Here is a 27,329-nt window from a genome sequence, read left to right as displayed (position 1 = left end):
GAAGAAGCAACATTCAAATTTCAGTTGGAGTTACACCATCTGGATTAGGGGTTTAGAAACATATCCAAATGAGATTTCATGAAAATAGACTCTTGAAAAAAAAACTGTGTTGTTAGTCTTTGGGGGAAACAATGGAGCTAAAATAAAGATGGCGTATTTTTCCAGTGTAATGAACCTCGACAGTTGCCATTGTGGCTGCCAGAGTGGATTTGATTGCCAGTTGTTAAATGAGCCTGTAGCTCAAAAAGTTGGAATATATCACTCAGCAGAGTGGCAGACAGATGATGTTCTCTTTAAAGGCAGAGATTAAACAATTGTAACTACCATGAGGGGCAGTTTCCCAAAAGCCAGGTTTCCACTGCTTCCCCTAGAGAGCAGATAGATGCTGCCCTTCCTTCTACATTCTTGCTTCTGAGACATATTTGAATGTCCACGGGGCACTTTACTGACCATTGTGAAGAGAATTGTACCTCTAAAAACGTTTGAGAGCTATTAGAGATGACTAAGAAGCTATGCCATGCCTTCCCTCATTCTAGTCTAGCTTTGTTTCCATCAGATTTTTTTAATACAAAATACTCTGATCACCAGTCAAAGAAAAATTAAATGCCTGGAAATGCCTCCATCAAGTTACTCATACTCTCAAGGTTTATGTCTCCATCTTGAGGGAAATAAAGTCATGAAGGCAATTGATAAGTTCTTTGTGGGTGAAAACTAATACTCAGTATAACTGGAGAAAGGAATCAAAGATAAGTGTCCCCCAGATAGCTCTTTTCTTCCTGCCTGGGGCCCGTTTCCCACATTAGAGTCATTCATGGCTTAAAGCAGAAGTGGTGTATCAGTTACTTTCTCATTACTGTGATCAGATACTTAACAAAAGCATTTTAAGGGTGGAAATGTTAATGCTAGCAAATAGTTGGAGAGTTCAATCCACCATGGTGAAGCAGTTATGATGGCATCTGCCTAAGGCAGCTCATCACATTGAATCAGCAGTCAGGAAGTATGGAGCAATGAATGCTGGTGCTAACTCCCATTCTCCTTTTATATTCAGCCCAGGTCATATCTCCATAGGATTATGTTGCACATATTTAGAGTACACCTTCACACTTTCATTAGCCCAGTCAAGAAACTTCTTCAAAGTCATGACGAGAGGTTTGTGTTCTATATGATTCTGGATCCCGCCAATTTGACAGGGAATTTTCATCATGTAATATTCACCAGTATTATTTCTTGAGAAACTTTAGGTGCAAGTTCAATATCTTGATTGCAAATCCAGTATACATACGCAGGAGCTAGGAGGTCACTGAGACTTACCCAATCCAGATATCCAGTGGCTTTTTCTGAACAAAGAATTTATACTTTGAAGACCCTAAAACCACACTGTCAAGGCTTTATCAATACAGCATGCATAAAGGCAATTTTGTGATTCACCAAATGACCACTTTCTGCATAGTCCCCAGCAGGTTTTTTTACCATCTTTCAGTATGTTTGCCATTAGCATCACTTATAAAGAAACTGTGACTCAAAAAGAGATTGTTCACTTGTCCAGGCTAAGAAGTATAAAAGTAGAGTAAGGATTCTAACCTAGATCCCCCCATCTTTGAAGTCAGTTTCCGATGGCCCTAGGAAGAGATGAATGAGTGCAAGGAGCCTGTCAGTCACATGAGAAAAGCACCTATCTGGCACCAGATAGGCTGATTCCCAGTCCTGATCCCAGAGACACCAGTTGTGCAAAAAAGGGTTGGCTACCTCCTTTTTAAAAATGATTTTTCTTATTTTATTTTCCAATATAAACCTTATAAATTTTGTGCAACTGTGTCATTTAGATACTGTGAATGAAGCTACAGTTTTAATTTATTAAAGTACAAATCATATAACATAAACTTTCCATTTTTAAATTGTATGATTCCAGAACTAGTGACACGGCCCACTTGCAAGGCATGCTCAAGGCATTAGGTTTAATCTGCAGCATGGTGGGAAAATAAAAACAGACAAAAAATACTTCTTAATATATGAGCAATTCAAAATATTTTAGTATATTTACAGTTGTGCAGCCATCGAATCTATTGAATTTTGAACATTTTCTCCACCTCAGAAAGGATCCTCCACCCATCAGTGACTCTTCTGTTGTCACCACAGCCAATCAAAAGGTTAACTTCATTTATCCTCTATGTATTTGCCTGTTATGTGTGCTCAATATGTAGTCTTTTGGGTCTGACTTTTTTTCATTCAGGTAAATGCCATCAGTCCTTTAAAGACTGCCTCCCAGCCATAAAATAAAGGCAAGTGTTGAATGAGTTATGTAAAGATAAGATGATTCACAAAAATATTTAGCACAATGGCTCGGACAGAAATGGTCTAAGAAATGCGTGAGCTTTGTAGTTCATGCCTATAATTGTCTACTCAGAAATACCACAAGTTAGAGGCCAGCCTGGGATACATAGTGCTTTGGAAGGAGGGTATCTTGAGCTCAACAAAGAGACTTGTCTTAAAACAAACAAACAAAAGGTCAAAGAAATGGAAAGTCATTAGTTAGAATAACTTATTAAAATAAATAATTTGCTTACTGTTTGTAGGAGATGTCAGAAAAACTCTGAAGAACAGAGGGAATACAAGTCTAGAAGAAGGTGGGCACTGTCTGGGGGACCCTTAGATCTGAGTCTCCTCATCCATTGGCTGGCCTCAATCTCTACATTAGCTCTACTATCTATTCCTGTGGATTATTACTTGTTTGGAGTGTTCCTGTTCACAGTAGGATGTTTATAAGGGTTCTGTACCTCTCCAAAGGTCACTAGCAATTCTCCCACTGTTGCACACATTCTAAGAATGATAACTGAAAATGTCTGAGGCATTGCCAAATATTTCCTAGCGGCAAAATCTATCTTGGTTAAGGAATCTGTCCTAGACTTTGCCCATGACCTTAGAGTGTTCCTTGTCTTCTAAATAAAGCACTTTCCACTCCAATAGATAATTTTATGATGCAGACAGCTCTATACTGCCCAATACCATGACCTACATCCACATGTTGATTTAAATTTAAATTGATGACATTTGATTAACATTAACTGTGTCTCTTTCATTGATACTAACAACTTGCCAGTGTACTCTTTATAGCCACATGTATCTGGTGGCTGACACACTGAAATTATCGTCATCATGGGCAGGTTCATAAGTGAACATTGTTGTAAGGACTTTTTAACTAGCAAGTGTACTTGGGAAGGAGATAACCATTCCTTCAAAAAACATCAGCCTATGCACAATCTTGTTTGTTCTACAAGAATATGCAGGTAAAGAACAGCCCCTGGTCTGGGTCTGCTGCATGACCTTTTTCAATGCAGTACACACATTTTGAAGTCCCTTGAGTAAGAATTGCAGACCTTTAAAGTAAATATAAATAGCCAGGGTGGGCATATTTGCTTCTCATGGGAATGCGTTCAGGTTGGGATATGTTGGACCCAACCAAAACTGGGTGAGTTTCGCAAAGGGAAAGTTGGAAAGTGGTAGAAAGACTTAGAAGCAATTAGAAGACCACAGCCCATGTCAAATCTGGCAAGAGAGGAACAGATGGTGGCAGGAGGATTTCCTTCTGTTCTTCCCATCCAGTAAACTCAAGGACTGGGGGCTTTGCATGGTTATTGTCAATGTTTTCTTTAAGAAATGGAGCTGTTCCAAGAGTGAAAAGGAAGCCGGTGCGAATTTATTGTGGAAAATAAAAGGATAAAGAAACAACTCATGCCAGCCTTGGCAATTAAAAGAATGAAAGAAGGAATAAGATGTGAAAAAATGAAAGGGTAGAGTAGGGTAAGGTACGGTAGGGCAGGGTAGGATACAAGAGAATAGCATAGAGTAGAATACAAGAAAAATAAGAAGCAAGACAACCAATTCATTTTTTTCTGGGTTGCGTTTGATTGATTTTGTTTTGTTTTGTTATTTTTTTTGAGAGAGGGTCTCATGTAGCCTAAACTGTCCTCAACCCACCAAGCCATTGTGTAGCTGAGGATGACCTTTTTTCTGAAGCTCTGAGATTATAAACAATTACAGCCATGCCTGCTTTATACAGCGCTAGGGACCAAACCCAGGGCTTCCTGTATTCTAAGCAGGCACTCTAATAACTGAGCCATATCTCCATCCATTCCAAGTTAAAATTTGAATTTCATGTAAGTAGCATGACTTTTAGTGTAAATATTCCCCATACAATGTTGGGAACAAACTTAAACAAATTATTAATTTGGTGTTGATTCAAAATTCAGATTTAATTGGAGACCCATTTTTTTTGCCTGATGATATTGAAAGAAAGTGAAAATCTGTCTGAAGGGAATGAGGGGGCAGTAATGGTGGAAAAGAAACATATATTGAAATAATGTAAAAAGTCTCCAGTTGGGTAAAGGAAGTCTAAAAGTAGTAAAGAAAGTTTGCTTATTTCTCATCAGCACTGAGAATAATGATGAGGTCAACATAAACCTCAAGTAAATTTAGTCACAACCAACAGGAAGATAACTACCATTCATTTAGTGAATCTACAGTGTTACTCATGTGCATCAGATATACGTTGTCATCCAATGAAAAAGCTGAGATGAAGAAGACAAAACCACCACACTAATTGCTAAGGCAATGGAAGGGATGAATTCTATCCTTTGCACAGTGAGTTGAGACCCCGTTGAGTATTTCAGAACACCTAGGATCTTGACTCTGTTCAACATAGATGTGTGTTCCTGTGAAACCATTGCAATAAGATCCACTCATCTTCATTCTTGTTTCTCTCCTCCAAAAGGCCAGAACCCTGAAAGGTTTAGGCTTATTTTACTCAGTCCTAATAGGCTTCCCCTTTCTACTCATCCTGGGAAAGAATATGGATTTTGAGCAAAGGGAGTGTCCAATTCTCATGTGGATGCTGCTCATTTAAATGCCTGTATCAATGAGCCACTTCTCCCTAATGAGCTGAATCTAGATGTCACCACCAAGGGCAGGTGCAGACGGGAGCTCACAGTTTATAAAGAAATCAATTGAAACCCTCTGCTACTTTATCAAAAGGCAGTGTCATGCCCAAATATGAGCACTGTGTCTCCTGTCTACTCAGTGTTTTCCTTCCTTTTTCTTGAAGTAAAGAACTAACAGACTGTGTCTTGCTTCCAGCTGACCAGTAAATCACACACATATGTGTGTAATCACTCCTTTCTTGTAGCGTATTGACAAAGTCACCCTGCCACATGTCCTTTGTATTGTGTTCCTTGCTCTGTGCCTTTATGTGCTGTCTGCTGAGATCTCAGGCTTTGGTTTCACGTGTTATGGCCATGACAAAAGCTAGCAGAAACGTCAGCAACCTGCACAATAGCCATAGAGACCCTGGGAGAAGGTGTAAGAGTAAAAAGCTACATTGGCTGCAGTGGGTGTATGGTGTCCCATCTGCAGTCTACAGGCCTTCTGTGGCCCAGGATACCCATTAATGAGACCGAACACAAATCACAATTAAAATCATACTCAAAAATTGTTATATTCTTCAGATTTCATGCTATTATTTTATTAAATATAATTATGTAAGTACTTCTTCCAACACATCTCTCATAAATTCATGGTCTCTTTTTCTTTAATTATTATTGATACATATGGAAGAATAAATATATACATATATTCATAAATGCAACACGCTGGGATTTTTTACACTATTTTATAACTTGAGTGCTGGGCACTTGAGCATGAACTTTATAAATAACAATATTGTTTTATATTGTCACACTAAATATATGGATGATCTTTCAACTCAACACTCTTGTATGACACAATACATTTTCCTTGCCTAATATGGTCTTGGGATTCCGACCATGAAACCAAGCCTTTATGAAAACAAAGTTCTCAAAAGAAAATCAGATCATTGCTAATTACTTACTTAGTATATGTATGGTGATGATAAAATTGTAGTATCAAAGGTATTTCTTTTTTTTCTTTTTCTTTTTTTGTTTTTTGTTTTGTTTTGTTTTTTTTGCAGTTCAGCTCTTTTAATCAGCCAGCCAGCTTGCTAGCAACCAGGGATGGTTTCCGCTGAGGAAGGTCCTGTGGAGTGGGAATGTAGTCACCAGTGACCTCTGTCTTATCAGGGGCTGCAGCAGGAAGCTGCTTGTTCTTCATCTTTGCTTTTGCCATGTTGTAATCCCCAGAATCAAAATACTTTTGCCCTTTCTGCAATCGTTTCCTTAAAAAATCGGAACCGCCAGGCTTTTGTCCCAAGTGTGGATACCTTGCTTTTAGCTTTGCTTCTTCAGCTTTCTCTGGACTCGTCACTTTATCTTCCATTTCCTAACATGTACAAGGCTCTGGGCTTTATCCCTAGCACTGTAAGACCGGACATGACAGAAACCCCAGTACTCAAGAAGTTCAAACTCATCTTGGCTACACATTGAGTTCCAGGCCAGCTTGGGATAAGATACCCTTTTGCTCCTCCGCCGACGCTGCCTCGGGGACTTCCGCGGACATGGTGCTCCTTCTATCCCCGCGCCTCCGGTATTTCTTTTTTTGACATTTCATTTTTTAAAGCCAACTCACAAGGTTGAGAAAATTGTTGATATCTTCAAAATATATTATTATATCTTCAATAATAGGCTATCATGGCCTATTATTCCTTTAGTCAAGAGAGTACCTCAGTGCAACAAGTTATACCATATTATTGGGAGAAACCTTAGCAGAAGGGCACAACCATGACTAATTCCTTTTTCTTCTCCTCCTCATATTCTACAGCATATTATCTCAAGGGATGCTCGGGACTGGTTCCTGTAATTTCTAAACAAAAGTACCTAAAAGCAGTACTAAAAACAGAGGTATAGGCTAATTCAATTCTGCCTAACAACTGTATTTTCAGTAGAAAAGCTTGCTCTTTTTTTTTAGAGAACTAAAGGATAATTTCTACTGTCAATGCTACCCATTCACAATGGTCTGTAAATTTACATTTCTGTAGATTAGCAAAATTGTAGAAGAATAATGAGATAGATCCCCAAATCAATACGGAAAGCAGCAGCAATGGAAAACCAGAGTGAGCTCAGGTAATGAAGTACGGAGAGGATGGGCAGGAGGCAAAGATGCTTTCTTCAGCACAGAGGTCATTGTTTAATCCATGGCTTTCTCTGATGAACTCCCAAAGGCGATGAAAACAGAACAAACAATAGCACTGACTGCATCTGACATGAGTTCTGGGTGCCATGGCCACTTTGGAATGGAGATGTGCAAATAGCTCCTCTTGCTCAGGGAAGCACCGTTTTGCTTGTGATTGCACTCTCATGTGGCAAACGCTCTAGACATTTTCTTTTCTGTTTAATGGAAATTTGATTTTCATTGGATGCTTTTTGACCTAAACAAATTTAGCTGTGTCCAACTAATGCACTATGGGAAGTAGGTATTTTCCATAGTCGTACATCTTCTTGGTTTTCAGGGCCTTGAAGATACATGCCAGGGGAGAGAAGGGTATTCAGCTAGAATGTGACCTTTAGAAGGGTAGAATCTTAAATGATTGACTTGTTCAGGACTTTAAATATCATCTCAAATACTAACATTTTCAAATTAAGAAACTATGTTTGAGAGAGGTGAGAAAACTGGTTACTGTGCCTGCTGAAACAGCAGTCATGTACCAGGTCATTTGCATCCCCGGAATATCCTAGTCAATCACTGTATGAATTTTCTTCATCAGAACTACCGACTCCACTGCATCACAGTCACATGCACAAGTGTGTATGATACAGGTATTAAATATCTCAGATGCCATATAAGTGTGGATTACAGCCATGCTACATTCTAGTATCAAAGAGTACTGTGTCCTGAGCTATGTAAGTTGCTGCAGTTAATTATCAGTTAGCTAGAGTTCATTTGACTCACACTCATCTCCCGTTAGAAATGCCAATAGAAATCTTTAAAAAGAAATAGACGTGATGTTGGGAAAGTTCCCCCTACTTTCAATGCAATAAAGCTGTGTGTGTGTGTGTGTGTGTGTGTGTGTGTGTGCACATATGAAAGTCAGAGAAAACCCTCAGTTGTTATTTCTTAGTTGATGTCCATCTTTTATTCTCATGATTGCTAATCTCTGACTAACCTGATGTTTACTACTCAAACTGGGCTGGCCAGCCAGAGAGCTGAGGATTTCTGCCTGTTTCTCTGCCTCCAACTGTTGTGTTTACAAGCATAGGTTATGACACCTCACTCTTTTATGCAAGTTCTAGGGGGAAAACTTGGTTCCTCATGTTTGTGATCCCAGCCTCTTCAGTGAATATTTTTAAAGCAAGTCCATATGTTCTGTATGACATTAGGATGTTTATAAAGATCCTCAGTGCAAGTCATTGCCTTGAACAGAAGAGATGCCATAAAATAGGTGAACTTCTTTTTTTTTTTTAAGGATTCATTTATTGTGTATACAGTATTCTGTCTGCACATATGCTTTCCGGCCAGAAGGGGGCGCCAGATCTCATTACAGATGGTTGGGAGCTACTATGTGGTTGCTGGAAATTGAATTCAGGACCTCTGGAAGGGAAGCCAGTGCTCTTAACCGCTGAGCCATCTCTCTAGCCCATAGATGAACTTCTTGATCTACAAGGGAAGGCCTCCTTTCTTACCAGTTGAGACAAAGGGAAAAGCCTCAGACTTACAAATTGAAGGTGTTATCTATGCAGTTTGTGGGATGTGAACCTGACAGAGTTAAACTAAAAAAAATGCTTGGCAAATGTTGACTCTAGTTTTCTTTCTTTTGAATATTTCTACCCATGTGCTATTTGAAGATTGAGGGAAATTAATATTATATAATATATTATATATGATTATATATAGGGAGAGAGAGAGAGAGAGAGAGAGAGAGAGAGAGAGAAAGGGTAATTTAAAATACATTTTAAGAATTTAGTTCACTTTATTATGTTTCACATCTAGATTGTAGCTGAGGACTTTGGCAGAAACTAGGACTGATCTCTCTGTCCTGTCTTTATACTTAAAAACAATTCATCACTCACTAGTTCGTGCTTACTTTATATTTCCTGGTTTAGACAAGGGGTCATCTCTCCTTCATTCCAGTCAACACTGTCTGGTGATTTCCAAAGATGATTTCTGCCAATACATGTTCCAGGAATGACTCCAAGATTCATGTAAACATGTGTATGAATACAGATGAATCACATTATTTCCACCACACTTTAGAGATGACAAAACTTGGACATTAAATGTCTGTTACATGGTGCCACCAAGCCGTCAGACATTTTGATCTCCCCTGATGCCTTTGTAAGTGTCGTATCTCTCACAGGGACTGTGCTTATCAGTACCACTTGTGGTAACTTTTGTTAAACTGATAAAATCGGATACTCCTCTTGATCTTAGCCAAAATGCCAGAAGTAGTTATATCTTTGTGATGCAGCTCATATAGAACACTCTCAAATTTTGTGAAGATGTAGTTACAGACAATGCCTGTTCTTTGCCCGAGGCTTCATAGTTCCCATGAGCACACCCCATGTGCTGGTATTCTAAGCACACACTATTTAGCAATTACCTGTTCATAGATTGGAGTAGCAGGGTAAACTCACCAGAACCCTACTGCATGTTGTAATATTTGTTTATTTTCAATAAGTCTAACTGGTTCTCCTCAGAAAATATGTATACAGATATGAATATATGCATATTAATTTGTAGCATAAAGCCTCTTTCAGAAATAATATTCCTTTTACAAAGTGGCACCACAGTGATACATTTTAGTTAAGTGGCTTGTATTCTGGCAAATGCTGCTCAGCGTAGCCCTGCAACTCATGTGACTACAGCCAGGGGGCATAAAGAAACAAGAACTACCTATTCACTCTTCCGTCCCATGCTATGATTCAGTTTATGCAGATGAATTGGAGCTTGGTTGGTTCCCAGATCCCAGCCTCCATGGTTCCATCCTAAGTGGTTAGGTCTTAGGCTCTAAGACTCTAGGAAGTCTTTTATTTAACTGCAATGAAAGACCCAGCAGAGTGTGCATTACCACTTAACTTTTGTCACAATTCTAAGGCTGTCCCCAAACTAGTGGTTTTGAAAGGAGTGGCAGTTAATGTAGCTCTGGGTTGTTACACAGTAAATTTCACCTTGAGTGAAATTTCTGGAAGCACTGAGATTCCTTCACCCTGGGGTCATGCTGCGCTCTGCCTGCTGTGTACTAATGCCTTTGGCATTGTTTGTTGGCACCAAGAATCCGGGTGGGGAGGTTAATTGCACAAGTGGAGTGTTATGTGCCAGGTGGGAGTGTGGTGGCTACTGTGAGTTCTGGCAGACAGCTGCCTCAACAGCCCAACATCTGTCTCCTTTAGAGGGAAGGGCTAATGGGAAGGTGTAATTAATGTTGCAAGAAGATGCTGGAATCAGGGAACCTTGCTGCCCTCTGAAATAAGGGAAGAGAATTGCCCAAACTGGGGAACCTGAGCTCTGATCCCTCATCTTCGATTGACAGGAGTGTGATTCCTGCTCCAGGCAGGAATGATGACCATTGAGTGGTAGGGATGATGTTCGGGGAATCCTCTTCTCCAGATGGCAAATCTGAGCATCTTAGTTATTCTTTGCCATCTATATTGCAGTGGGTGTGGGAAGGTAGTGGTAGAGTCCTGGAGAGATATTCTTTTTTTATAGTATCTGTACTTTAAAATTTTTTATTCTTTAATTCACAATTAATGAGTCTGATTTTGGTTACATTTGACAATTTCTGACAGGCTAAATTTTCTATTTAGGAAAAACGCATTTTGTTTGTTGAGATCATATCTACCTCAGGTTTTCATTTTAGGACTGTTCCACCTACCCAATGCTAATGATTTTGTGTTATAGATAGCTTACTAGTGGACTAAATGCTAATTTGTCACTGTACCCACACAATGTAATTGCTTACTATTTTTATTAATATTAAACTTGCTAAAATTTAAACATGAGTAATGTTTACATGAAAACCTCCATTCCCAGTAGCAATTAAAATTGAACAAAACCTATTTCCTTGTGTCTGGAAAGTACCCCATAGCTGGAACTGACAAACCCCCTGATCTCAGGCTGTGAATGCAATCCATGTTTTTAAATCTCACTAATTCCTGAGACCTGTCACCCACTCAGCACCTGCATTTTGGGTTGCCACTCCCAGTGGAGAACCACCTTTGCCACAGCTTGAGACCTGAACAGTCCTGTGTTCCCATGAGCATTCCTGTGTAGCCAGTTCAAGAGAACTGAGTATATCCCCCAAATAGGCCCCACATTTATGACTTCTGACCTTAGCAATCTAAGCTAGATGGTTCCAGGTGTAAATTTGAGATCTGAGCAAGAAGAGCTTAATAGAAAAACGATTCAGCTGTGGATGGCTAAGCTCTCAAATGGTAATTGTTTAAATAAGTGCAGTAGTCAATGTTAAACGTTTTTAGGACGCTGAACGGCTGGCTTACAGTTGGCTTCAATCCCATAGAGTCTCAGAATCTTATGCTGTGTGAAATGAGATCTCTGCGTTGTCGATGGTTTTCCCATTGACACTGTAGCTGACTGGAAGGAGCAAAGGCAAGAGAAAGGCATGTACCTTCTTCCAAAGGAAGCCTTGAAGAAGTTGCATTTGCCTTAATCCCATTGTCAGGAACTTAGTCTCATAAGACATTTCATCACTGTTAAAAAATAGAATCTTTATCCCAGGAGAACTTGTTATAGCCAAAAATCAGCAGAGAAAGGATGTTATGATTCCCCTGCCAATCTGATCAGGGACCGTGTCTTTTGTGTATTTGATTCCTTAGAGCAGCATATAGTGGACCACAATGAAAACTGAAAGTCCAACCCTTCTCCTTTCCACAATTATGCATCTATTTATAAAAGTCAAAGGTTTTGAAAGGCTGAGAATTTTGAAATGCATTTGCCTGAGAATTATCTTTTTTTTCAATGGGCTGTGGTTAATGCTGAGCCTCTTAGAACTACACACAGTGGCAAGAGCAAGTTATAGATGAGACATCTGTATTAATGCAGTCCCCTCCCCAAGATGCAAGGAACATTACAGAACGAACATAAGAAATATAAGAGAAGGAGGGTGGAAAGTATGCTGTGAAATGCTCTCTTCTGAGCATGGCATGACTGTTGGACACAAAGCTCTGTAGTTAACTGTGAAGATGCATGTAAGATCAAGCCAGCTAAACTTTCGCATGGATGGAGGAAGGATGCTGAGGTCCCAACACTCAATGAGGAGCTATTGGCCATTGATGAGTGCTGAGGGAGAGAAAGCCACTCTTCTTTGGGACTTGTGACTACTGGTAGGTTGTCCCACACTCATGCACATGCAGGCACATTAATTGGCCTCAGTTGATTACACCTGAAAAGAAAAGAAGGATATGAAGTTGGGAAGGGGATGACTGGTGGGGTTAGAATCAAGGGGGGGGGGTTAAGGGATAATTGTGGTGTATAGGATCTAGATATACTGTATATATGTATGGTATTTTAAGAGGATAAAATGAGTTGTAATCATAAATCTATATGTTAAAAAGGGTACAATTGGTGTTTATTAAAGAAGACTGAGAGATGTCTGTGTTTCAATGGTAGATCTTCCCACTGATTAGTTACGCTATTCAAATTAGGACAGAAGCTCCCAATTCTTTTTCTAGTATGTAGAGCTAACACAACAAGCTAGTTGGATAATTCTCTGTGTATAATGGTCAGAAACATAACATTAGCAAGAATGGTTAATTATTTGGTTCTCTGGATAGCAAATATGGTTTAGGATCATAAATGCTTGCTTACAGAGAAAGTCTCTGAGCTTCTAGAGTGATCTTTCATCTGCAGGTGATCCTAGAGCTTGTTGATATTAACACTGATACTATCTTTGCTTCCACTTTGCTTCTGTGCTGGGAGCATACATCCCTCATACAGTTTTCCTTTAGATGCTCACCTGTGAGTAGTCCTCGATTGTGTGTATTAAGGAATCCTGACAAATTGAGGAGCAAGTGACACTGCCTACATGCCAAGCCCTGCTTTTCTTTTGTTTCTGGGCCATTTGACTGTTCCTTGGCATCTCTCAATGAGCAGACAAAAGGTGGAACTAAGAATTGGAACTTTCTATCAATTCTAAGAAAATTATACTTTAATAAAATCATTGTGGATTTGTCTTGCATGTTTTAGGTTATCTATGATACTTTTATGCCTTGCGCTTCAAAAGGATCTCCCTACCACAAAAGTAACCACACTGTTGGATTTAAAGGGATAATTCTATGAATGGAAAACACAAAACTTGTTGTACTGAAAGTGGGAATACCTAGATAGGTAAAATAAAACATAGATGCTCTCAGATAGATGTTTATTCATGCAATTTCTAAATCAGGTGATGTATAATGAGTGAATTCTTAGAGGTAACTATTTTGATGCTAGCATGTATCAGTGTATCCTTATTATTTTCAGTGTTTGTTTCACATATTCTCTTTACAACTGTCATAAAATGCACAGTGAGTTACTTAAAGAAAGGCTTGGGCACTTCATCCTGTAACACAGGGGTAGCCAGGGTGGCTCTCTTTGTGGTTTCAGATTACTGGTCAGTTTTCACTATTTCCATCTTACAGAAGGAAAAACTGAAGACTAGAATATTAAAATCTGGTTCAATATCATACTAAAGATAGTGAATGGACTAAAGGGCAACGCCTTGCTTTTTTGAGCCAGGACTTTCCATAGAATAATGAAGCTATACTGTTTTGATCTTTCCAGTTATTTTCTGAGTGGTTCAGAAACATTTAAGATTATTTTGTTCTAAAGGAGTCCATATGACTGCCCACTCAGCAAGTCTTATTAATTTCAAGCGTAAGAGCTATCTTACCTGTTGACAACACCCTAACTGCCCCACCCAGATGCTCTGTTGAGAGAACTGGGTTCTTGGGAGGCTTTGGGGGAGATGTTATTTTAAGTTCCATAGAAACTTGAACTATTATAACTGGGGTAGAGACCTTTCAACTCAACTGCTTCAGTCCACAAATAAATCCCAACTATAAAGTTACAACAAACCATGTATACCCCAATACAAGATACTACACAAGGCCAGGGTACTTATCAAGCCTGTTCTCTATAAATAAATTGGGGTAGATTTTCTGATGAAGAAATGTATCTCAAGTAACTTTCACCCTTCCAACTTTATATAATGCCTGCAGAGTATTTTTAGTTAATATCTAAGTTCTGAGATCAACTCTTGCATTTATAAATCACATACTATATGCCTAGACTAATTTTGACTTGATATGTCATGTTTGGTTGATATCCCTGGGAGGGACATCCTTTTCTGAGGGAAATGGAGAAAGAGTCAGTCTGAAGGAGCAGGGAGGTGGGGGACAGACGGGGAGGAGATGTGTGAGGGGAAACTGTGATCGGGATGTGACATATGAGAGGAGAATAAAATAGTAAATAAGAAAGAAGAAGAAATGATATCCTATTAGCTCAGCATATTTCTATGCAAATGGGCTGTACAGATCCATAGCTTATACTATACTTCCCTTGTTTCATTACCAATACCAACTACTTATGTCCTGGATTGCAGCAAGACTCTTGTATAGAGCAGAAGTCTATCTCACCTACAGAACAAGTAAACTAAGTGCTCTTAACAACTGGACCAAAAACACTCATAGACCTATTTTATGAGTGTAAAAAAATATGGGCACCTCATTTTCCAAGGTTTGACTCTCTAAATTTAAATGAACATGATCTCAACCCTCCTAAATGCCTTGATTCCTTCCTAAATGCCAAGTTCATAGCATCTTCTGGGTTCTTCCAGCATGTCAAGGAATATTTTAGTTGCTTGGTTACAATCAAGCTGCTAGAATGGTGGTGCTGGATCACTGGCTCATAACGGTTCTGAAAGAATCAGAGCCATTTCCACCCATAACATCTGAGCCTATCTTTAAATAAACTTCCTAGAATCAAGATGATCATAGCACCCACACAAGTTGCATCTCTTCTTGTATCCATAGCAACACACTTGCTCTCTCGCCCACCCCACCCTGCTTTCAATCATCACAGAACTGCTGCCTTAATAAAGCCTGACAAACTTACATGGCAGGGATTTCTTTCCTCAAGGCCAAAATATTTATTAATTCGTTGTGGCCGTGAAGTTGGCCCTGCTTAGCATTCAGGAAACAAAAACAATTTCTACTAACTGCTTTCAGCTTCAGTCATCACTTCTTCAAACACAGTAAATCAATTGATCCATCTCGTAGGAAGGAAGGGATTGGGTTATTTTGATATCGAATGGAGAACTGTTGCTGTGACTCTCTAGACTTGGATCCTCGACCTTGGCCAGTCCACATATGGAATGGGGAGGAAAAAGTCATATCCAGGGAGTGTAATAAGATGCCCCACTTCAGACGCTGGAGAGATGTCTCAGCAATTAAGAACTCTTGCTCTTGCAGAAGACCTAGTTTTAATTCCTAGCACCCATATGGCATTCACAACTGTCTCTAATCCCAGTTTCAGGAAGCATGATGCCCTCTTCTGACCTCTGCAGGTACTACATACATACGGTGAACTGACATACATGCAGGAAAATACTCATAAAATAAATAAATCTTTAAAAAAAATTGGAACACATAGTATACATGCTTGCAGCTGCTGGCCTCTTACCCTTGCCTTTGCATAGACCCCCTGCTGGAGAATCATTGAACTCAAATATATACTTGTTTCCCTATGGTGGCACTTTTATGAGGCACAGTGTTGATACATGGGTCAGAACCTGGAAGCACCTACACTAAACTCCATGTTCCTCCTTGTTTACTAAAGTCATGCACAGCTGGAGAGAAGACTTGAAATGATAGTTGAAGTGACAGAGGATCTTGTAGCAACTTTGCCCCTTTTAGATACCTCACCCCAGTGCTAATAGAAAATGTTGCATCCTAAAGCAGAAGCAGCCATTGCCCTTAATATTCTGGTGCAGAGAACAATGCTATTCGGGAGCATATGTTTCCTGCCTTGCTCATGCCTCCTTCTCATACTCAGCCCTTTTCATCATGATCCTCTCTCTATACCACAAGAAATGATACTTTCCTTTTTGCTTATTTTTACTTTTCATTCCTCTATGGTATAGATCTGGAATGTTCTGTCCCATTTTCTTCTTCATCCTTCAGAATGTATTTTGAAAGTATAACAGTATGACATGTTAATTAATTATGCTATGTGGTATATTCTGTGGTGTGTTGCCCAGGTCTTTCCTTTAAAGTCTCTTGTTAACTTCAGGAGTGTTGGCTACCACTCACTGCCGAGTACCTCTGCTGTTCTAACCTTAGACTGAAGGAAGCAGATTTGCTTGAGTTAAGATTACTGACATTCGAGGACTAGATCTTACAAGGGTATAGCCAGTTGTCCCTTTTCACCTGCTGGGGATGATTCTGAAGGGCTGTCCTAGCTGAGAACACTCCCCCAACCCCAGTTGCCTGAAGCCTCCCTTGTCCTCTCACTTCTCAAACTCTCTATTTATCCCACATCCTCCCTTCCTTCCTAACAGAAGGAACATGAAATCTTTCCCAGCAGAATTCCATCTAAGCATCTGTTTCCCAGGAAACCAACCCTAAGACATGACATATCTAGGAAGAAATATTATGTATTAATTAACATTTAAAAGTATATATTAAAGAGTATTTAATGGAACAGAAAAATGGTTAAGTTAATGAATTAAATACAAACATAAGGAGCAAAACCGTGTATTCATTCTGTTCCTGATTATGCAAGAATAGTCATGATGAGGGAGAATAAGAACAAAAGAACAGAGGCATGCACGCATGTGCAGTCCTTCTTAGAAGGAATTACTCTTAAAATAAAGCTGCCTTTTGTAGAATTTTGTCTCAATTTCATTGTAAATATTCTACAATGAGCATATGATTTGTTAATTAGAAAACCCAATTGAGCCATTTAAGAGTAAAATGAGATAATGCTGTTAATCAAATCCTCAGAATATCAAAATTTTCTAGTTAACTTATAAAATTAAAGTCCACTTAAATCACTCTTAAGAGAACAAAGAAAAGGCTGCAACATCCCCCCATAGTCCTTTGTTTCCTGTCTCTGGTCATCATTGTCTTTTCTTGAGGTGTTACAACTCATTACTTCCCAGGTTGTGCAACAGTGTCTCCCTATGTGTAAACCTTCCTGTACTTTTTTTTTTTTACGAGACAGTGTTTCTCTGTATTGTTTTGGAGGCTGTCGGTCCAGCCTGGCCTCGAACTCACAGCGATCCGCCTGCCTCTGCCTCCCGAGTGCTGGGATTAAAGGTGTGCGCCAACACTGCCCGGCCCTTCCTGTACTCTTAACCTTCAGATATTTGGTAATGTCCTTTATTTTACACCAAGAGTTCCATAGATGTGGAAGGACATATCTCTATGGTTGGAGCATGCCTTGCATTGGATATATATTGATTGGAACTTACTAACGGAGGAATAAAGTAAGATTCAGAGTAGAATTTGAAAGTACCAAGAATTTTATCAGTGGGCTGGAGAGATGACTCCATGGGTAAAGCATTATCTGTGCAAACATGAGGTACTGAGATTGATACCCAGAACCCACATAACAGTGAGGTGTTGGAGCACAAACATCTAGCACACCTATAAGGACAAGGGAGGTAAAGGCGGGAGAAGCCTTGGAAGCTCACACGCCATCTGTCCTGGACTACACAAGGACACTCACTGCTGTTCTCTGACCTCCACATATGTGATATGACACCCATTTGCCTATTGTCACATATATACAACTATGAACCCAACCTCCCCACACACATACACACACAAGCATATGCATACATGAAGAACAAAGAAAAGGAAGGGAAGAAGAAGAAAGGACAAAGGGAAGGATGAATTTGATTGGCAGGGGAAACGCTCCTGGAAGGACAGGAAACAATGTGGTAAGAAGTCCTATTAACATCCTAAGGTACTCTGGTTGTTTTTGAATAGAACACCTCAAATGAGAGACTCTAGGTCTGCGTGCATTTCATTGTTTAGTGCACACAGAAACCTGTGAAGACACTGACATGGCTGGCCATCCATGTTGGCTCTGAGGCTTTTAGAAGATATGACTAGGGATGAATGTTGTCTATCACTTCATAGTGTCTCTTTTCATTCCTTTCATTCTTAAAAGGGAAGGAGAGTGTTTTCTGCTTCTGGAATATTTTCAACTCTCTCCAGGTTTACCTGTTGCATAGCACAGTTTGACCTTAGCATCTGCCTGTTCCCTTTCCCACTCAGTTATGGAAAAGTGCTGTGTTCTGTTGATTGTCATAAAACCACTGCTTGAAGCATTTGGAAGTGTACTATTTGGTTAGTTTTGCCTGCTTGTCCATGTGGGGCTTCTGTCTTAAAGTGACAGTCAGCCAATCCCTACAAATGTGTTCACTGGTTCTGTTGAGCTGACAGTGTTAATGCTCCAGGGTAACATGTTTATTTCTATAAGAACACTGGGTACCTGAACTAAAAGGCAAACCTCCTTCCCTCCATTTTCCCTGTCACAGAAAGGATGTGGAGTCAAATTGGTAGCGATCTACATCAGCATCTGAAGATAGACCCTGCTGATTCAGCTTCTCATTTCTGCTTCCTTTCTCATGAAATACTGCGATTCCAAAGCATACACAGAAGCTTCTATGTGTTCAAAAGAACCAAGTTCTGTGCATTTCTGTTTCTTTCTTCCTTTATCTGATTGGAGAATGTATACGTATTCTTCCTATCCTAGTTTGCTTTCAATTCCTGTGATAAAACATGGATCAAAACCAACTTCAGAAGGAAAGGGTTAATTTTCCTTGTAGGTCTCTGTCCATAATCAGGGGGAAAAAATCAGGAACTGGTACAGAGGCCATGGAGGGGTGTTGCTTAGTGACTTGTTACCTATGGCTTGCTCATCCTGCTGTCTTACATACCCCAGGGCCAGCTACACAGGGTTGAAGTAGCTCACAGTGGACTGGACCCTCCCACATCAGTCATTAACCTAGAAAATGGCCTACAGACTTGCCTTTATCTAATGGAGGTATTTACTCTGTTGAGGTTCCTCTTTCCAAATAACTCCAGCTTTTATCAAGTTGATAAAAAAATCTAAACACCACATTTCCTTAGGATATCTAGTCATTAAAATACCTGTAAACACTTCCTCTTTCCTCCCTCCCTATCACCTCCCCTTCCCCTCCCCCTCCAGGCCCCTCCCCGTTTGCTTAGGAACTGTGGCACTTACATGCCTCCCATCCCACATTTTCCATATGGGCTGCTATTTTTATTGTCCTAATATGTTTTTGAATATGTGAGTGTCTGGGTTGTTAACATAGATCTATTGGTTCAATGATCCTGAAATGTAATATATGCACAAAACATTTACAGAGTGTGAAAAAAAGAGCCTCCCAAAATTCAGTAAAACCTGGCAGACTGGTGGGGGTGCTGTTTTGTTAATGAAGTATGCCTTTGAGCACCCTTCAAATCTGTTGCAAGAGTAAGGAATGTCTCTGATGAACAATATTTTTCTTGGAGACATCAGAAGAGTAAGAAGGCAGAGTGTGCATTCCTCTGGAAATCTTCTGAAAGTCCTTAGAGAAAGACACAAACTATTAATTAGATAGATCTCATAGCTGTGTGTACCTTATAGCACCGATAAACCCGAACATTCCTTCCAGCCTCTTCTATGTGTGTTTCTCTTGAGCTTCAGCACTGAAGTTATATTTGTAACACCTGCTATTCTCATCCCAAGATAATAGGCTAGTTAGCATTTTATCGTTTCCAAAGTGTAGGAATTTCCACTCTACCCAGCATGAGTTATTTGATAGTGATCTCTTCTGAGGGCTCTCCTGCCACTACCAAAGTTGTAAGCCATCAAACTTGTGTTAAAACTGCAAATAAAATGTGGAGGCGTGTGTTCTGGCTGTTAGAAATACAGCAGTAATGAAAACTGTGTGAGTAGAAGAGGGAGGGAGAGAGAGAGAGGCAGAGAGAGGGAGAGACAGACAGACAGAGAAAGGGAGAGAGACAGAGAGAGGGACAGAGAGAGACAGAGAAAGAGAGAGAGACAGAGAGAGGGATAGAGAGAGAGAAAGAGAGAGAGACAGAGAGAGAGAAAGAGAGAGAGTCAGAGAGAAGGACAGAGAGAGAGAGAGAGAGACAGAGACAGAGAATAAAGGGGGAAAGGAAATACTTGAAAGCCTGGCAAAACAACCACTTCCCTAGAACTCAAACCCTTATTGCTTTGGTGATACTAAGGGAGTATGACACCACCAACCTATATAGATATCATTCCCATAGGAAGTAAGGCCCACAAATATTAAAGAAAAGGCATGTTAAGACTTTGATTTTTATCATCATCAGCAGCATAAATTTTTGCTAATACTATCATTTGTGTAATTATAGAGGGTATACTAGAGAATGAACTTTGGTCTGCTTACATGCTAGGAAAATACTAGTCCCCAGCCTTGAAACCTTTTAGTTTGATGTAAACCCATAAGTCCTTTTGTTTCTGCAGCACAATAGAATGAACAGGATGCAGCAAAATCTTACAAAGTGGAGGAAAATATTTGTAAACTATACATCTAAAGTTCAAATATAAAATATACAAGGAACTCAATTCAAATATCAAGTAAATAAATAAGTGATTAATGAGTGAACAAATGGCTTGAATGAACATTTCTCAAAGGATATCAATAAGATTGATAAAGGTCACTGATAACCATGCAAACTGAAAAGCACATGGAGAGATGACGTCACGTGTGTTAAAATTATTTTTGAAATATCACAGGTAAATATTGTTGAGGTTGTAAAACAAAAGGAGCTCATGTACACAGTTGAAGGGAATATAAAGGAGCTGTTCGAGAAATTGCCATTTCCAATTCCACAAAAAGAGCTTGAAGATTAGTCAAAGCATTCTGAAAAACAGTATAAAGGCTACTTAAAAAAATTTAAAAAAGATAATGAACTATCATTTAATCCTGCAATATCAGAACTAGGTAAATAGCAAAAGAAATGCAATCAGCATGTTGAAGAGAGTCTGTCTTTCTGTGCTCAGTGCAGCCTTTTGCACAATAGCCAAGATAATCAGAGTCTGAATGAAGATAATGTGGCAGACATCCACAGTGAAATAGCATATAGCTGTAAAACGAATGGAATCTTGTCATTTGTAACAACAATGAACTTTGAAGATATTGTGTTAAGTTGAATAAGTCAGGCACAGATTCTAAATAACTCTCACCTGTAGAATGAGAAACTAAGTTAGTGTCACCAGTGGCTCACTGGAGGGGCAGGGATTGGAGAGGTATTGATCAAAGGATGTACATTTTCAGCAAAAGCAAGAGAATTACATTCAAGAGTTTGGTGGTACAACATAGTGACTGTAGTTCAGCAAAACCAAGAGAATTACATTCAAGAGTTTGGTGGTACAACATAGTGACTGTAGTTAGTAACAATCTTCTAAGTCTTGAATAGATTTTAAACATTAGTTCCAAAAAATGATATGTAATTTTACAGAATGCAAATGAACATGATTCAGTCAGTCCACATATATATATATATATATGTTTCAGACATCATGTTGTATCTCAATACATTCCATATTGTTTTTCAATTGACAATAACAATGCCAACATAACTGGAAATGGATCTGATTTGCTTTAGTTTTTGAAATATGTATAGATTGCCAGTGTGGAGAAGAAAGAATACTAAGAAGGAATTATCTTTGCTTGTTTATTTCCAACATCCTGGTAGGATGATTCATTGCTTCTGTGCTTAGCTACGGAATCTAATGCTAGAATTCTGGAAACTTTAAATAAATCTTACAGAAAAGAAAAATACAAATGGACTGTAAAATATAAAGCTAGATGTAAACAAAGATTGTGTCTTCCACCTTGACCTATTGGGTCACTTATTCTGGGGGCATTTTGTAGTCGTGCTTGAAGGCTTCCATGAGTCTTGAACCTGAAGCCTCTTGTCAAGTAAGTACAAATCCTCCAATCTCATGAATGACTTGCCCAGAAGTAGCCATAGTCCTAATTTGAACCTCCTAGGGTACCATGCACAAATGCTTAGCTAAACTACTTGTTGATTCTGACCCACAGCAACAAAGAATAAAAAAATAATCTGTTGTTGCTCTAAAGTAAGTTGCAGGGTGATTCATTCGGAAATACAATTAATGTACCTACTTGATCATAAGGATGGAGAGATAGCTTAGAGATACTGACAGATGGAGGTAGAGACAGAATAAGACCCAGCAGGCAGAGACGGAGGAAGACCAAGCAATGATCTCTCTACATGCTTGTAGCAAGGCAGTCCTGAAGCCATTTTCTAGAGAGAAGCAACAGAAGTGAGCTTGCCAAGTACTTTGAAGTGCCTGGAAAGCCTGCAGGGAATGGTGCTGGGTAACCAGGAGGTCGTGGTTTTCCTCTTTATCATCTAGGCCATTAACTAGAGTGAAGCTCTTTGTGGGAAACATGCAAATTACTGAAAATGGAGCTGAGTTTCCTCCATCTCCCTTTAACTGGAAATATAATTGCAACTCTTTGCTCACTGCTACGAATTAAAAAAAAATCCTGTCACGCTTTGTTGGCTCAGTGCTTTTAATCTTACTGTTTATTAAAACAGCCTGACTTCTCTTTGATGCTGAAAGCCCAAGTATGTGATTGGGGGTCACTGCCAAACTACAATGTGTTTTTATTTGATACTGAGGTTTTCAACTGCTCATAGTTAATGTTTCTTTGTTTTGTTTCTTTATCCTCTTAATTTAACATGGGAGTTGGAGAGTAGAGGTGAAGAAATGATTCTGACCTGGACTCAGAAACCTGACACACATTTCCAGTACAGCTGTACACATTCTTACATGACACAATTCTTACAGCCTGTTATTGGCAAGTACAAAGAGTGTTGATCCAGAAAGAATATACATGAAAAAAGACAGATTATTATGTGCTCTATGTATGTGTGAGTGCATGAGTGTGTATAAGAGATAGAGAAAGACAGAGAGAGGATGATCTGTCCTTTCTCTTATGCTAAGCCTCAGTAAGCTGGCTCCAATACTGCTCTAATGCAGGCCCACGTAGTAAAGATGCTCTTCGTCACTCATACTACTCATTTGGATGTCTGTCTGTCCTGGAAACACTCTCATGGACACATCTAACAGGATGCTTTTTCTGGTGATGTAGATATTAGGTAGTTCAGTCAAGTTAACTAACTCATGAAATTACCCATCTAAAACCTACCCATAGGTTGATGAAGTAGCTCAGCAGGTAAAGGTGTGTGCCTGAAAGACTCATGACCTAAGTCTGATTACTGGGACACATTTGGTGGAAAGAGAGAGCCTACTCACATAAGATATTCTCTGACCTCACTACGTTTTGTATGACACCTGGTGTTATGGGGACACATATACATATATAAGTAAATGAATAAAAACTGTGATAAATTTTAGACTCTATCCTTTATCAAGTTAAACCCACATGTATTTACCGCCATAAATCACATTTTGTCTCCAAGTAAAGACAAATGAATGACATGATTGCATTTCACACAAGATGTTTTTCCTTCATATAACCCAAATGCAGTAATCCCTTCTCCCAAAGAAAAGGCAAAGTCCTTGATTGAGTTTTACCCACTTCCCGTTACTCTGTAATTTAAATAATATGATATAAAAGCAGTGACATTTAATATTTATATAAAGTATTATATGTAAAACATTGCACATTATTTAAGTGAATGAGAGGAGTGAAAACAAAGAGATTTTCTTATGTGAACACACACATACACACACACACACACATTCATAACCGGGGGGGGGGACAGTGTTCTGATGGTGACTGTCCTCTTCTTTGTAACTAGTCACACTGGTGTTTAGTGAGCCTTCTTCGTTTCCTATTATTTATTCTGGATTCCCTTTAGCTTCAGCAGGCACCCCAGCTGTTTGTGGTTCTAACCTGATGATGTGATCTAAGCTTCTGTTCCTCAATGAACTGGGGCATTTGTAGCTCTGTCTGAGTTGCATTGTTGTGGTTTCCCAAGATCTCTGATTATAGGACATAGTATTGTGTGGAGGGGTATTCACAAGAATTTCCCAAGCCCCACATATTATTTTTATTCCCACTGTGAAGAGGTGTCCCATGGTGTCTCCTTTATAGTACATGTGAATTATCACGTCAACAACATTGCCCGTTTATTTCCCTGTAACCCCATAGTACATTTAACACTTCTGAGTGATGGGTGAGATGACTCCAATTTGTTCTGAATTGCAATGAGGCAAATATTGGTATATTATGCTTCCTTAAAGTGCATTTTTATATTAGATCTGCTGTGTATATTAGATCAAACCTACATGATCTGGCAGAAATAATCTACGGATAACTTCCTGAATGTCCAAGGAAAAACGATTGAGAAACATTTTGGTGTATAGGTAGATGCTATAACCAAGAGTCAAAACCTCCAAAATTTGGTTGCTTAGAGCAATCTAGTTCAGGATTAGAGGTTGCAGTTAAGATCAGTCAGTGGTTAAGATCTTTTGCTGCTCTTCCAAAGAACCCAAGTTGTCTCACAATAACCTGTTGCCTATAACTCCACCTCCAATGGATCAGCCATCCTCTTCTGGCCTTTGTGGGCACCTGTATACATATGAGCATTCTCACACACAGATATCCCACACACACAAGCAAAAAACAACGAGGCCTGAGGCATTTCTAGGCAATACAGCCTGCTCTCTGTGCCAGTGTTCACTGCCTTTTGTTTTGTTTATTTACAGCAAATATTTCCCTGCCCTTCTTATAGGAAGACAAACACAATTACACTTAACACCCTATTATATAATCCAGGATAATATCATTATCTCCAGGATCTCTTGTGCAAAGATCATTTTTTTAAAGTGACAATTTTCAAGATTAGGATCTGATGACACTGATGGCCATTCTTTGGGCTTTCATCTAGACCACTCCTATATTTTCCTCATTGGCACTATATCATTGCTTCAAATTGTCGTGGAAAATAAATATGACCCTATCTTCTTTGAGAACACAGAAAACAAAGCACATTAGATGGAAGAATTACAGCAAAGACTGAGGCAGAGATGGTAAATGGGGTTCCATGGAAACACACCACCTCCCAATTCTGTGTTGTCAATTGTTAGTCCTCTCTCAAATGCCTTCTTTTGTAAACCCTTTCTAAGTCTCTGCTGTGAATTACAGATGCAGTTCCCCATTTAGAAATGGCTATCTCACATATTGCAATCAAGACCCCATCTGTCATTACAAAGTTTTATTAACTCTAGTGTGAATTTACTACTCCCCTTCCACAATGGACTCCCAAACATGGTGTGTGGACCTGAGATGAATACCATTTGATGGATTGTTGGTAGGTAATAGACTTCTCTCACCCAGACTGATAAGTCATTACAAGCCCTTACATTCAATAAATCTGAGCAGGGTCCCAGCTTGCACTTATTGTGGGGGAGGGGAGGGCTGGAGAGAAAGATTGATTCTACTCCACAATGCTGCCCAGTTTTGAACACTCTACTTGGTAATAGATGCGAACATTGGCAAGGTGGGGGTGCGTTTGCTGAAGGGATTGCTCAGTTGGGCTCAAAGGACGTGCTGCATGTAATCTCTGCTGAAGATGAAGCACAGAGGGGTCCTTGGGTCGGAAGAAAGCTTGCAGATGAAAATAGTGATTGTGGCTCCCTGAGAGTTATCGCGAGAATGATGAGTGGGAGAGACACGGTGACAGAGATTAAGGAGAGGAAGACCTGGGGAAGTTCCCCGAAAGGAATCCTGTACATGGGTATTTCTTCACTCATTCCTGCAGCATGAAGCAGTTTTAAATTGCAATCTAGTGACGTTGGCAGCTCCACAGAGGCTTCTAGGAAGTTGTGGAAATTGAAAATATTTGAAGGCAGGTGAATTTGTGGCATGAAGCTGTAGCCACTCTCATCTCCATCTCTAGAGGAAAGGAGACCTAGGAGGCTCTGTAAGGGACTAAGAGATCTGAGGGTTGTCAAAAAGGTACAACTATGAATGGCACTCCAGGATAAAAACACTAAGTGTCAGTCCCACACAAGGTTTTTTTGAGCACTTTGGTTGGGCACAGAAAGGAGGTTAGTCCCAACAATGGAAATCTGTCTACAGGGTCAGAGTGTATCCTGTTTCTCAGAAGACCAAGAGGGTCAAGGAATTCCTGAGGACAACACAATCTCTAGCTATTGTAGAGCCCACAGTGGAGAGTATCTGTGCCTGCCTGTGTTCCTTTCAGACTTCTGGGAACAAGTAGTCACTAAATGATTAATAATGTATATGTTTAAGATATGTTTAAAGTAACTGACCTGTAAAATTTTAGATTGATGTCCAGCAGGCTTTGGAGCTAACTGGTCACAGCATACTGTAAAGAGAAGGAAAAAAGAAATAGACAACACCCAGGACCAGTGTGTAGAGGCCATCCTTTGCTTATTTATGTAACAGACAACACACATTCTTACATGTGAGGGTCATATTACTTATGCAGTTTACTAAATTTTACAATAATATCAGAATCAGTATTCCATGTCACTACTGTATTTCTGACCTTGAGTGACTGTGTAACATTTCATCATGATCTTACCCCATGATTTTACAAATCCTCTGTTCCTTACATTTCCCATGAAACAGATTAGCGCTTCTCCAATGACCTATAGTTGTATCATTATGAAGCCATGGCTTTTTGTCCTCCACATATGATTTTATTTTTTGCTCTAGTGAGACAGTCATTTATTTGGGAAACTGTTAACTTTTTTTGAGAAAATAATTTTAAAACAGAGACTAAATTGAAATTTTAAAATATTCGCCTGCTTCTTTATTCATATCATATTTGTTTATTAAACCATGAGAATAATGACCTAAGCATACACATATGCTTCATTCAAAAACCAACTGTGCTCATTTGGGAAGTATATTATGCCAGATATATAACATTATTTTGGAAACCTGAAGAATCCTAGTTTGTTCACTTTTCATGTTTGTATGTGAATGTTCACACATATGTAAGTGTGCATGTACAGGTGGAAGGGAGCAAATAAACTTGGATGTTTGCTCTCATCATCCACTTTCTTTGGGAAAGGTCTTCTGTTGATCGTTAGTATGTAGTTGGCCCAGGAGCTTCCAGAATTCTTATGTCTCCACTTTCCACCTAGGAGCAGGTACACTGGGATTGCAGATGCTAACTACTATATCTAATTTTATGTGGATTCTTGCACAACAATCACTATACTCACTGAGTATCTCTCATTCTCCAGAGTCCTAGTTATGAGTTAAGAATATGCACCATCTAGATATATGTCTCACACTTTAAAGGAATTACCATGGTATGACACTCTGACAGAGAGTGACTTTACTAATGAGAGTTTCTCCCCCAGGTTGAAAGATGTAAATAAAA

The 27,329-nt window shown here is 39.4% G+C and overlaps 2 protein-coding genes across 5 annotated transcripts in view; one reads left to right on the top strand and one right to left on the bottom strand.

The window, feature by feature from the left end:
- The window catches only part of Ctnna2 (catenin alpha 2), a 1,132,589-nt gene that overhangs the window by 517,070 nt on the left and 588,190 nt on the right, over positions 1 to 27,329 (top strand). The gene's annotated exons all lie outside the window — the stretch shown is intronic.
- LOC110342464 (cAMP-regulated phosphoprotein 19) lies at positions 5,975 to 6,518 on the bottom strand. The gene is made up of 2 exons (XM_021231960.2): positions 6,420 to 6,518; positions 5,975 to 6,287 (listed from the first exon to the last, which is right to left on the bottom strand). Exons 1-2 carry the CDS (start codon positions 6,514 to 6,516, stop codon positions 5,995 to 5,997), a joined length of 390 nt encoding a protein of 129 aa, XP_021087619.2. The 5' UTR covers positions 6,517 to 6,518; the 3' UTR covers positions 5,975 to 5,994.

This window comes from Mesocricetus auratus, unplaced genomic scaffold (genome assembly GCF_017639785.1).
Source record: "Mesocricetus auratus isolate SY011 unplaced genomic scaffold, BCM_Maur_2.0 Super-Scaffold_100676, whole genome shotgun sequence".
NCBI lineage: Eukaryota > Metazoa > Chordata > Mammalia > Rodentia > Cricetidae > Mesocricetus > Mesocricetus auratus.
The sequence above is the reverse complement of the archived record's forward strand: the minus strand, read 5'-3'. Positions and strand labels throughout refer to the sequence as shown.